Raw genomic sequence first — 13,060 nt, 5'->3', positions numbered from 1 at the left:
TCCCTCAGACTATGAATTACTCATTTTCTTTGCCGCTTTTAGCTCAGCATTCATAGTTCTGTGCAGTTAAAAATCACCTGTAGAACCTACATAAAATGTACAGAGTGTCATAGATTTGGGGAGTCACAAGTTGGTAAAAGAATTTACTTAGACAGAGAGTAGGGGAAAGTAAACATATATTAAGACACCATTAAAAGTGGATAGAATTGCAGGACAAATGAGCATAGTGGCTGAGCCAGGGATGAGAATAGGTTTTATACCTCAGATTAGGCCAACTGTTGATTGGCTGTCTCTTTTTTTGTGAACCTTCCTGATTTATTTCCTCTTCCTTGGATCATGGTTTGAATTTCAAGCATGTGGGAACATCTCTGTTTTTACTTCTGCATTCCAGATTTTAAGGCATGGATTTATTTTTTTGACCCCTGCAAAGTGAAAATTTATATGAAACTCATGCTAAAAATCAGGTATAGGAGTCAAGCTTTATGCTGTGGGTTGACAATTAGGTTTAATTTCATCTGTTTTATAGATTACATCCTAGTATCTCAAAAAATGATTTTCAAGCTGTTATTGGTAGAAGCTATACTTTGCAGAATGAAATACAAAACAAAGCCCAACAGAGGTATTTAAAAACCTAACTCATTTGACAGAAAAGCACTTGCTAGAGTATTTTAGTGGGTTTGATTATAAATGTTCCAGATGGATCTAAACTGTAATGACAAAAGACTAGAATAACTATAGTTAAAATATTGAAAAAAGCTTAGCAATTGACAGACCTATTTGTAGATTTTTAAAAAAAATTTGTATTTTGAAATACTTTTTATAAAATTTTGAACTTAGAAAAATTTTTGATAAAATAAATAGTCAAACTTTAAGGATAAGCCCCCAATTAAGCAGTCAAAACAACCACTTGAGTTTTTAAATTGTCAATTTGTTTTTAGTTCCAGTCTGAGAGTTAATTTTTGAAAAATCTGTACTTTAGTTAGACCTGATTGAGATAAGATAACCACTTTTTTTGGGAAGAGGCAGTGGATTTCACATATTTACAAAAATAACACATATAAATCAGTGTATTGATTTACAGTATTCTCAGATAGACCTTTTAGCCACAGATTAATTATAATTTTCCCTAAGGGGTAACAAGATAGCATAGAACTCTTAGTGCCATCATGGCAGAGATGGCCAATGTGGGGTTGGGCCACTGGAGGAGGCATGGCAGAACCTGCCATGGTGGCAGCATTTCTCTGCTCCATTCTGCTGATTCCATAACCATGAGATTTTTTCAAATGGTTTTCAGATGGAATCTAAAGCCATGTTACCTACAACACACAAGCACAGTACAAACAAATGAGATATTTTTTGTCTTTTATTTGGGCCTCTAGAGGCCAAAGGTGATAGAACCAATTTATAGGGCTCTCCCTATAAGCTCTTTCTATAACTCTTTCTAATTTCTGATATCCTGGGTGTTAATAGAAAACTGGTTCCCTGGTCTCAATGCCAATTCACAACTTACAAATCATGAGAGCAGGGTTTTGAGGAAAAGGAAATAAAGTTTGTTATTTATCAAATAGGAAGACAGGAAGAGCCAAACTCTCAAAGCACTGTCCTCCCCATTCTGAGAGAAAATGTTCATCTTTTAAAGGAGAGTCAGGGATTCAACTGGCCTATGTGGCAAGATGCATGTTCAACATGACTGCTGGCCTTGATTCTCCAGTTGTTCAGGGCCACTTATAAAATAAGTTTGCTTTGTGCTCTGGGATGTCTCTGATTCTATCATGAGGTGAAATGAGAGGGATTGTTCAGAGGTGTGGTCCAGACCAGACCTGGTTCCTGATTGTATGTTCCCTGCAGGAATACTATGCTGAGCCTTTGTCTTGAGAATGCAGAACTGAAAGAGCAGGTGGGGGAAGCAATGTCTGATGGATGGGAGATTGAGGAAGAGAAGGAGAAGTGCAAGGTTATGATGGAGACTGTAGTCACCAAAGGGGGTCTGAATGAGAGTGGCCTTCAAGCTGAGTTCAGAAAGCTCCAGGGAAAATTGAAGAGTGCTCACAATATCATCACCCTCCTCAAAGATCAGCTTATAGTGAGCAGCAAGGAAGAGAATAGCAAGCTTACTCCAGAGCTCCTTGTGCACCTGGCCAGGGAGATCGACAGAATAAACACAGGTCTGGGTTGTTCTCCTAGGAAACACCAACACCAAGATGAGGAGGCTGTGACCCTGAGACTTGCCCCAGACTGCAGAGCCTTGACCTTGGGGTGGCCCTCACAGTGGTTACGCACAAAATAAGTAAGGGTGTGGGTGGCATAAGAGGCAATTAGTGAAGGGCTGGAGATTTTAGTGTTGACCTCAGACAGTTCTGCCTTGTGGGTCAGGGGACACTGAGTGAAGGGCACCTTTGCACAGCAAGCAGTGCTATGGTGATAATAAAGGCATCCTTATGGATTCATAAAGGCTTTTACAAGATTATCTGTTTTCCAGATAACATACTATGCATTGGCAGTGGGTACTACAACCTCATCTCTGCCCTTAGCATACTCAATATGGTGGGGGAAAATTGTGCATTCCCAGATCATTTTAATAGGATGTAACTGCCACAGTATTGACATGCATTGGGTCTTGAGGCAGCCTAGACAAGTGATTATAATGACGTCTCTTCCTTAGCACTGCTCTTGTTATCACAGCTCATCACAGCTGTTGGTGTCTGTTTCTGGGACTCAGAAGGGATTACTGGGGTCCTCTTGAGGCAAGGAGCTTTGCTGAGCATTCAGTGAACTGAGATTACAGAGAATTCTGAGGGACAGGAGTGTAGGGAGAACTGAGTGGAGGGTTCTACCTCTTCCCTTTAACCACTGAGCAAGAATTTCCTGAGGATCAGTTGTACAAGGATGAATAAAACATCATCTCAGCTCTCTCTGGAAGGCCAGGAACTACCAATGGCATGCTAAGTGCTATGACAAACACATGAATACAATCCATGGAGTTCAGAGGGGGAAGAGGCTGTCCTCATGTGGGGTGTGACCTCAGACTGTCCTGATCCCTTTATTAGCCCCATCCACAGCTGGATAACCAATCCCAGGACCCTGGGCCTCAGTCAGAATTGTGCCTTCTGGCATCTACCAAGCACCAGTGCTACCATCTGGCTCAATGCAGACAGCACTATCAAGATCTCCAAGAGAAGCTGCTGATCTCAGAAATGACTGCTTTTGCCCAGGCAAACCAGCTGGAGAAATACACACCCATATTTAGTAAGTATTACAAGCTCACCACACCAAGGTGTCTTTCTTCTCCCTGAGAAACTATGTGTTCTGCAGGTTTTACTTTTGTTCCCCAACCTCAGAATAATTAGGTCTGGCCATAATCCTAGAACTATGGAAGTGAATATTTTACTTGAATTTGCAGAGGACAGAGAGGAGTAAAGAAGAAAGCAAGGTTTTTCAGTCAGAGTATAAAGAGTAATTGGGGAAATGTTTGGACTTGCTAATCTCTTGTATATTCAGCAAACTGCCTAGCCTCTCTCAACATAACCATCTCTCTCCTGCTGTTTGCATGACAAGAATCTTCAAAGACATAGTTTCATTATTGGTCTAGAATCAGCACTGTTTAATGGAACTTCTTTAGTGATGAGAAATGTTCTGTGTCTGCATCACATGAAATGTGGCTAGTGAAACTTGAAATATTAAGTGTTATTTAATTTTAATTAATTTAATGTAAATAGTCACATGTGGCAAGTAACTACCTGGACAGTACTGGGCCCGGTTCTTGGGACTCTAAGTCAGCTTAGTTCTATCCAAATGCTTATTGAGCCCTTGTGGGTAAGGGCTTTGCTAATCTCACTGGGCCTTCCAGAGATGACAGTATATGATCCCCCAACTTATAGATATCTGTGCCAAGCTAAGCCTAGGTTATCAGAATTAAGATCCTCATGGTGAAAACAGTCTCATGCTTGTGGGAGTCAGTCCTACTGACTGGAGAAAGTCTAGAGAAACATCACTCTGACCTTCCTGCACCCAAAAGACAGCATGTGTGCCTATGAGGTTGAAGGACATGTGGGAAATCAAACACTGTACCACTCACTGTCTCTTCTTAAGCAGTGAATCTCTGGTGAAGTAGGACAGCAAGCAGGTCCAGGTGGACCTCCAGGACCTGGGCTATGAGACTTGTGGCCGAAGTAAGAATGAAGCTGAGTGTGAAGAGACCACCAGCCCTGGTATGTAAGAGCTCAGGATATGAGGCTTCCGCTCCCTCCCTAGAGTCAGCCATCACATTTGGGCTGTGTATGCTACTCCCACACTGGATGAATAGTGGATCAGGAGGGATGACTGAAGGGAACATAATACCAGAGGACAGAAAGTTTGGAGAACTCTTGTCCAAAATGAGTCCAAATGTGAGCTTGAACTTCTGTAATTTGCTTTTAGCATACTGCCATTAATTACAGTTCTATCCAAACTGATAATTATAGAAAAAATACCAAAGCCTACTTATTAAGGAAGAGACTATATGAGCTTTGGAATACATGAAAAGCATGAGGTAAAATAAAATTGCATGAACCAAGTGCTATAAGCACAGGGACTCACCGAATAGAAACTGAGAGGAGGAGACTCACCATCTCTCTCACCCTGGAGGCAGTATATTGTGACAGTTTAGAGCAGGGATCCTGTAGCCAAACTGGTTGGATCAAATCCTTGTTTAAAAAAAACCTCTCTGTGCCTCAGTTTCTTCATCTGCTAAAATGGTAATAACCCATGAGACACTAATGTCAGTTAAGTGAATACATTCTTATAAACACTTTAAAACAGGGTGTGGTACCTAGTAAAATGCTTAGTTCTCATTTGGGCCACTGCCCTAACACTACTATTGTTAACATGCTGGTACATTTCTGTGAGGTCTTATTTTCTAGGCCTATTTTTCACATGGTTGTAACCCAATATTTTTAAACCACAGAAGTATTTAACAGCATTAAACTTTCTGCATGCAGGAGCAGCTGGTTCTACAGTTCTTCTTGTCACTTAAAATATATATAAGGTGTGTATTACTGTCACACTTAAGAGGCATCAACGCATGTGGAAAGCACACAGTTCATTGGAGGATTGAATTCTGGCTCTGCCAAGTTTTATTCTAAGTGATATAGGACTAGCTAGGTTACCTCTCTGTAACTCTTGGTCTTCCCAGTCAGTAAAATGGAAGGTTGACCGTACCTAATGTGCAGGATGTTGGGAGAATAAGGAATACTGCATTTGAATGCCCAGTGCAGAGTCAGGGCTGAAGAAAGTACTACTTCAACACTTGCTCCAGTACTTGTTCTTTTGACCAATATGTTCCCCTAAAGGGAGGGGTCACAGCAGCATGTTCCACTTTTCTCCAGGAAAATGTCTTTGTCTCTTTCAAAGTGTGAAGAACATGATAGCCTCAGGGCCAGAGCACAAATGTGCTCTGAGCAGGGGCACCTGGGCTCAGCCCTGGCCAGCCCTTCTGGGAAGAAGCATTTGGAGAGCAAACTAGGGAAGCAGGAAGAGTCCCAGGCATATGGAAAGTCAGAAAATATCTCTGTCCTATGAAAGGGCATCTAGGATCTGAAAGTCCAGTTGCAGAATGCCAACAAGGTTACTCAGAACCTAAAGAGCCATGTCTGATCCCTTTCAACTACAAGTGATTACTCATTGAGCCTGGGAAGACCTCAGAAAGTGAGAGCTGCTGACACCCTTGAGGGGTCTTCACCTCACAGTGTCACTGACAAGAATGAGGGGTGGCTGTCAGATGGCACTGGGGCTTTCTATTCCCCAGGGTTTCAGGCTAAAAAGGATCTGGAGAGTCTCATCCAAAGAGTATCCCAGCTGGAGGCCCACCTCCCAAAAACAGGAGTAGAAGGGAAGCTGGCTGAGGAATTGAGATCAGCCTCATGGCCTGGGTAAGGACGGCATTGTTTGGGTCCCTACTTGATGGATGATGTCTACATTTGTGCCTGGAATAAGGCAGACTAGGGAGTCAGAAGGGAGAACAGATCATGGCAGAAGAGCATTTAAGTAGAGTTAGGTCTGAGGAAAGACAGGTATATCAGCAACCTGCAGGGCTGTGGATGGTGTCCCAGTGTCTGGGAAATACCAGTTTCTGGGATTTCCTTTAAGGGTTATATTAGTAAAGAAGCAATATATATGCCATAGGATAGTATAAGACTAGACTCAGACTAGACTCTGCCTGGGTTTAAATCCTCGCTCTGCCACTTATTACTTGTGCAGCATACTTAACCTTTCTGAGCCTATTTGTTTACTATTAAATGACAATAATAAGAGAACCCAACTGAAAGGATGCCTATTAAGTTTAAATAAGTTAATACAAGTGCTTAGAATGGACCTGACATGTAATAAGTTCTCAATGCTTTTTGCTGTAATTATTATTGTTATAGTGTATATTTAAAAATACTGGGTACACATCTATCTAGTATCTGTCCTAGTTATCTATTTCGAAGTAACAACATGTCCAAAATGTGGCTGCTTTTCCATTTCTCAAGTTTTGGTTGGTTGACTGGATTCAGGTGGTTCTCTTTTGTGAAGCCATCAGGTAGTAGCTATCACTGGAGTTGTTTGAAAGTCCTCACTGGACTGGGCATGGCTTTGTTGTCTGTGTCTAGTGACTTGGTGCTCCTTCGCTCCTCTCTTTCTCCATGTGGCTTCTTGTCTTCCAGGGCTTCTCCTGTGGCTCTGGCTTCTCATAGTATAGTGGTTTCAGGGTAGTTTCTTTTCTATATGAAAGTTGGTTTCTAAGGCACCAAGTGAAAGTTGTCAGGACACTCAAGGGCTATTCCTGTACTTATTGCAGTGTTACTTCCACAATATGACCTTGGTCAAACTAGGCACATAGCCTTCTCAGATTTAAGGAAGAGTGGAGAATAGTCTCTATCAACTGATGGAGGAGTGGCAAAGCCATATTGCAGAAGAGTGTGTGGAATGGAATGGGAAATCATGTAATGGCTGTCTTTACAAAATGCCATGTGCATGGTTCCACAGTATAGAAGAAATTCATGCATCTGATGGTGTTTGAAATAGAGGAGAAGGAAGGTCCTATTTAGACTTAGGATCAAGTGATTCTGAGTATTTATCAAGTATCTGTTGGGAGTCTACACTATATTGGTGCTATATGAGATATAAAATAGGCATTTCCTTTGATCTCACAGAATTTATGACTTAGCTTTGGACATGTGGCTAAAATATATTGAAGAACAGTGGTTTCCTCATGCTTTGATGCAGTGGTATCTCAAAGTAGAATTTACTCTTATATACTTCCCATGGATTATGTGAATTCAGCTTGAAGGAGTTCCTTAGCCATACTCATCTAAGTTCTTCCTATTATCTTATTCACACTGTGCCAATGTCTAGAGAAACCCAAACTATTTCCCAGAGTTTATACATTCTCCTCTCTTTCTCTATTTATTTTGCTAAGTATGAAATAGTGCTTTCTTTCTTTAATTACTTCCTCCTCCAAGGTTCATTCAAATAGAATTGTGACTTGATTATCCACTCAAGAGAAATCTGTACTGAGACAAGATGAGAGCAATAGACCACTTGTAGGACAATAGACTAATTCTGTGTTTCCTGGCTCCCCCACCCCAGAGAGAAACATTCCCTGTAGGGAAAACTCAGTTGTTCTAATCACATATTGCACACCTGAGAACTCTGTCTGTGCTGAGTTACTGAGATGAGCCACCCCTGCAACTGTGCATAGACCCTGTTGATTTGCATATGCCTAGAGCATAGACTGCACTGAAGACTTATTAATAGGTTGAACACACCTTGTACAAGATTCTGTCCCAGTTAGGACAGAGCATGGACATGAGAGTCCTCAAAACCCATACAGGAATGAAGTGCCATGTGACAGGCAATATTTATGGACAAACATGTGAGAAAGTGATAGCAGGTTTGTAACAGCTTAGGTTAGCCTCATTGGAACCATGGTCTGATAGTTTGCTGCATTTCATTGAAGAACAGTTGCTGTGATTGAATGAAATTCAGCTACTTGTTACAAAGTATGCTGCTTATGTAGGCTTTTATTAAGATTGTACAATATGATCAGTTGTACCTTGCTGCATAAGGATTCAAGTATGGAGGCATGCTCAAACAAGTTTAACGTAATATAATAGTACAATAATAGTTGCTATAATTATTAATATGCACCCTATTTCCATAACTTTCAGAATTTTGCCAATGAGATGATCTCAGAATATACTTGGATGAGCCTTACTATATTACAAGTGAGTACAGGATCATAATATGTAAAATCACTTAATTCACAGAATAAGAGGACAAATAATAGTATTTCATGATAATCCTTTGATAACAACATTTGAGAAAGAAATGGAAATCCTTTACTTAATTAAAAATATGTCACACTGACAACTTAAATGTGAATTTGGCCTTCTTTTCCATTAATATGAAATTACCTTGCATATCATTTGTTTAGGAGTAAACACCACTTCAAAAACACTGGGAGCATTTGGCCAATGCAAAATAGCAGCATCCCTTAGAATACAGAATGAGAAACTATATATTAAGAAGATGATAAAGGATCTATAGAAACTTAAGAAGGCATGTTTTAAGTTTTTTTTCAGGTAAAAAGAATGCTTTCCCCAACAATACCATGTATTTCTTTTGAAAGACACAGTCTGTATGCACATTTTATGACAAACCAGCTGGCTTGGATCCTTCTGCTCTATCTGGATAAAAGTTGTAGGGAGGCAGGGAAAAGCCCCCATATATATTCGTGACCTATGGAATGTTTTTGTATGAAGAAATGAAGGATGACAGTGGATAGAAGCATGTGGTTCTGTTTAATGCCACAGCTACTGTTATTCAGCATTCTAGCCCAAAGCATTTGATGGCTGATTTGGAGTCACAGACTTCCACAGACCTAGGTCAACTGACAACTCTCCATGAAGGGGTTAAACCTCTCATAATCTGTAGTTTAGTCCCAGACTCTTTGAAAGTCCATGGTAGGGGAAATTGCTGATGCTTTTTCAGTCCAGGATCCAATCCCAGAGTGTTTGACAGACTACAATGTCAGCAAGTGTCATAACTCTTGACCATTATTCATAATTTCTTCTGTCTGGCTCTTCAAAGCTCTCTGGGTTTCTTCAGTGCCAGCTCTGGACTCTCTTTACCTTTCTTTCTATACTTCAGACACACCTCACTATCTCAATCACCTCTTCCCTTTGCTTTTGTCATGTTTGCTGTCACCACTACCACCACCACCATTTCTCTGCTGCCACCTCTGCCATAGGTCCTATCAGTGTCTGATGTTAACTCTGATCCCAACAAAATGGTGGGGCCTGATGGCCACAATTGACCCCCAATGCCACTGATGGTGATGGTACCTGCTGTTGTGGGAAGCTCTATTTCTGTTCCTGCCAGGATGTCTCCAGTCACCACATGGCTGCTCTTACCATGTCACCATTTCTCTTTGTGTTTCCAGTTTTAGTGCTCTACTAATAGTGAAAATCAAAAATAGACAAGGATGACCACACAAGAAAATACTTATTGGGACCTAATGTTGCAATATGAGCAAGGCAGGATAGGAGGTTGTCCTATAGTGGCTCTCCAAGTGAACTCAACAGTGTTCTTATACAGTCACATGATGGGTGAGGCAAAGGTGTATGCACCAATTAATGCAATCCTTTTGAGTGAATGAAGAATTGTGCTTGCACCAATTATAGCACAGTCCCTTTTATTTGTTGGCAGTCCCAAAAGAAGGACCTTGATCATTCTCTTGGGCCAGCAGGGGAAAGGCTCTCCCTGTGGTGTGGGTGGAAATGGCTTTAAGATCATTTAGAGTTCACTGAGGCTTGTGACACACCTCATAAGATTGGTGGAAGATGTTTGTATAGATGAGCCTAGATTTGAATTTTAGTAGCAAGCTATGTCTATCTGTATATTCTTTAAGATATCCATGGAGTGTTCAAAGCAGCTGGTATTGGCATTAGGGCAGTCCAGCTGGCTGCATAGCTGACAGTCTTTGACTGAATGCAGCCAGGGTCCCAGTGAAGGATCTGACACTTGTTATTATAGAGTTAAACTCCTCTCAGCCCCAATTTCTCAGTATATTGAATGGAAAATATAAACAGCATAAGGGCTGGTTACAATAAAGACTTATTAGTAAGCATGTTTAACATTATTTATCAGTGGCCTAACAAGACTTAACCCTTCTTATAAATCCCTTGTTACTAAAGACTAAAACATGTTAAAATTATTCTTAAAAAGGTAAGATGGTAGAGAATGTTGGAAGTAAATTCAACTATGATATATTGTAATAACGTTTATAAATGTCACAGTGCACCCCAAGCACAAAAATAAAAAGAAACTTATTATTAAGTGTGCTTAACATTAAATATAACTGCTTTAATTTATGCATAGCACTCTGGCACTTCAGGGAAAGGTAGATCCCTACCATGATTTTCCACTTAAATTTACTTTCTTATCAATGGAAAATCACTTTTTAAAATGTTTTGATGAGTTTAAAGGCTGAAAGAACAATGATGCACTACAAAATAATCAAATACTTTCATATTTCAATGGAATTAGACTTTAACAAATGTTAACAATCACTAAACTGAAAATATTAAAATTGTGTGTACCTGTGTTAGAGATTACTAACCTTAAATGTACTCTGGGTTTGGGGATTTTTTCCACTTGTCGATTTGCCATCATGGTCTTGTGACCTGGCTGATCACTGTCCTGAAGCTTTTTTCCCAGATAAATGCAATCTATTGCTCAGCTCTGCATTGATCAGCCTGGTGATTTGCTTGAGCATCCAGGAGCATGAAAATGAATGCCTAATTATCAATCATGATGTTTTAGGTGGCTCTGTGTATGTGGAACTGCAGACAGCAGAGGACCTTCCACTGGCTGTGTAAACAGTGGCATTCTTAAATGATTTCTAGAGGCTGTCAGGAGTCTGCTCCATAAAGCTTCTACATACTTAAGAGCAATTCCATAATCCACAGTTGATTCCTGTCGATTTGTTAGACTTGATTTTTGCAACCAAAACAATGAGTGGATTCAACTGGGTACATTACCACTCTTCCTTTTTTTCTGATTGTATTACATTTTAGTAAATCTGCCATAGGAAGCCATCCTAAACAACCTTCTATGAAGCAAGAGTAGAAGTCAAAGAAGCATTTTGGAGCCACTGACCATACTTCATTGAACAAAAGGTGGGGAATGCAACATTCTTATCTCTGTCATCAAAACAAATGAAGAGACAAACAAAATACAAACATTACCTATATTGTTAAAGATTTTCACAACTAGGTACTTGGGCTCACATTAATGTTTGGAATTAAAGTGAATCAAATGCTACAAAAAATAGAATGGTTCCCCCTCCCAAAAGATGATCTGTGAGTTAATAGATTAATAAATGACTCTCCTGAATCTTATTAACTAAAGTACTGGAATTCATAGTCAGAGCAATAAGACAGGAGGTAAATATAAATGGGATAAAATAGCAAAGAAAGTAAATTTTTCCCTACATGCAGATAATATGATCTTATACCTAAAAGATCATAAAACTGTATAACAAATCTCTAACAACACATGAAACTGATCAGCAAAGTAACAGGATAAAAATATCAATATGCAGAAATCCATAGCCTTCCTGTGTACTGATAGTGATCACTCTGAGAAAGAAAGCAGGGATACAGTGTATTCAAACTTACTTCAAAAAAATTAAAATACTCAGGAACATACTTATTAATGGAAGTGAAAGAACTCTACAGTGAAAACTATGAATCACTGAAGAAAGTAATTGAAGAGACATTAGAAGATGGAAAGTTGTCCCATGCTCATGGATAGGAAGAATTAATATTGTGAAAATGGCTACACTACTGAAAGCAACAAAACAATCTCTATAAAAGTGCAAAAATGTTCCAAAGATGTTCTTCACAGAGTTAGAAAAATCAATCCTAAAGTTCACATGAATGCATGAAAGACCTCAAAGAGCCAAAGCAATCCCGAGTGAAAAAAATGCCATGCGGGATGATGGAACACTGAGTGATACTCATTCTCACCAATGACCATAATTAGGAACACAAATAAAGGAACCCTATACCCCTCTCACAACTTTCTAATGTCACTCTTTTGGAACCTATTTTTTAATTACTTCTGTATAGAGGTCTTTTAGAAACTGAGATATATGTAATTTTCATACTCATAGTTTATTGTATGGAAAGAACAATGCTGTTCTTGGTGATTTTAATGAAGCTACAAATGATGATGATATAATACCCTGTAATTAATCATGTTCAATGGCTGATTTTGTTTTTCCTTCTTTCTTTCTTTTTTGATTGGTACTGGTATTTAAATTCAGGAACTCATGGGTGTCACACAGGACTTCTACTACTTGAGCCATACCCCAGTAGAGTTGGTCTTTTTTGTTCTTGCTTTATTTTGCTTTGCTCTTTTGTGATATTGATGTTTGAAGTCAGGGCTTTGCACTTACTATGCAGGGCGCCACCACTTGAACCAAAGTTCTAGCACTGTTTCTCACACAAATCTCCTGCATATAGTTGAACCAAGTCTTCATGTTTGGGAAGATTTAAACATTTTCTACCCCTGGAAAGAATTCTCTCATTATTTAGCATACTCAGAAATAAGAAATTCAAAGCCAAATGAGAGTTGGCTCACACCTGTATTCTTAACAATTCAGGAGGCAAAGAACAGGCAGATCAGGGTTCTAGGCCTAATTGTCTAAGACAGTTTGTGAGACATCATCTCTAGTGTACAAAAAGTGGGAGTGATGGTATGTGTCTGTCATCTCAGAGAATAAGGAACAAAATATAGGAGGGTCATGGTCCAGGTTGTCCTCTTCAAAACAAGAGACCCTATCTCCAAACAATGAGAGAAACGTGGGCCTGAGGCATGGTACAAGCAATAGAGTTGCTGCCTAGCAAATCCAAAGTCTTGAAGTCAATCCTCAATCCTACAAAAAAATGAAGGTTTTATGTTAGCACCATAGGTACCACTTTTTGGGATACTTTTACTTTATATTTAAAAAAAAAACCACAAAGATAAAACAATA

At 39.6% G+C, this 13,060-nt stretch overlaps 1 protein-coding gene across 19 annotated transcripts in view; it reads left to right on the top strand.

Annotated features, from left to right (window-relative positions):
* LOC141414859 (myomegalin-like) overlaps positions 1-13,060 on the top strand; it is a 124,226-nt gene that overhangs the window by 63,303 nt on the left and 47,863 nt on the right. For 14 of the 19 annotated variants that reach the window (XR_012439798.1, XR_012439795.1, XR_012439791.1 and 11 more), the window contains one exon: positions 1-13,060. This exon is cut by the window's left edge; it is cut by the window's right edge and continues 17,751 nt beyond it. Coding sequence is in view for 1 of the 19 variants with exons in the window: in XM_074050161.1 (XP_073906262.1) it covers positions 3,048-3,293 (246 nt within the window). In the remaining 18 variants the exon portion in view is untranslated. The other 5 variants (XR_012439793.1, XM_074050161.1, XR_012439788.1 and 2 more) reach the window with 4 other exon arrangements.

This window comes from Castor canadensis, chromosome 12 (genome assembly GCF_047511655.1).
Source record: "Castor canadensis chromosome 12, mCasCan1.hap1v2, whole genome shotgun sequence".
Lineage (NCBI taxonomy): Eukaryota > Metazoa > Chordata > Mammalia > Rodentia > Castoridae > Castor > Castor canadensis.
The sequence above is the reverse complement of the archived record's forward strand: the minus strand, read 5'-3'. Positions and strand labels throughout refer to the sequence as shown.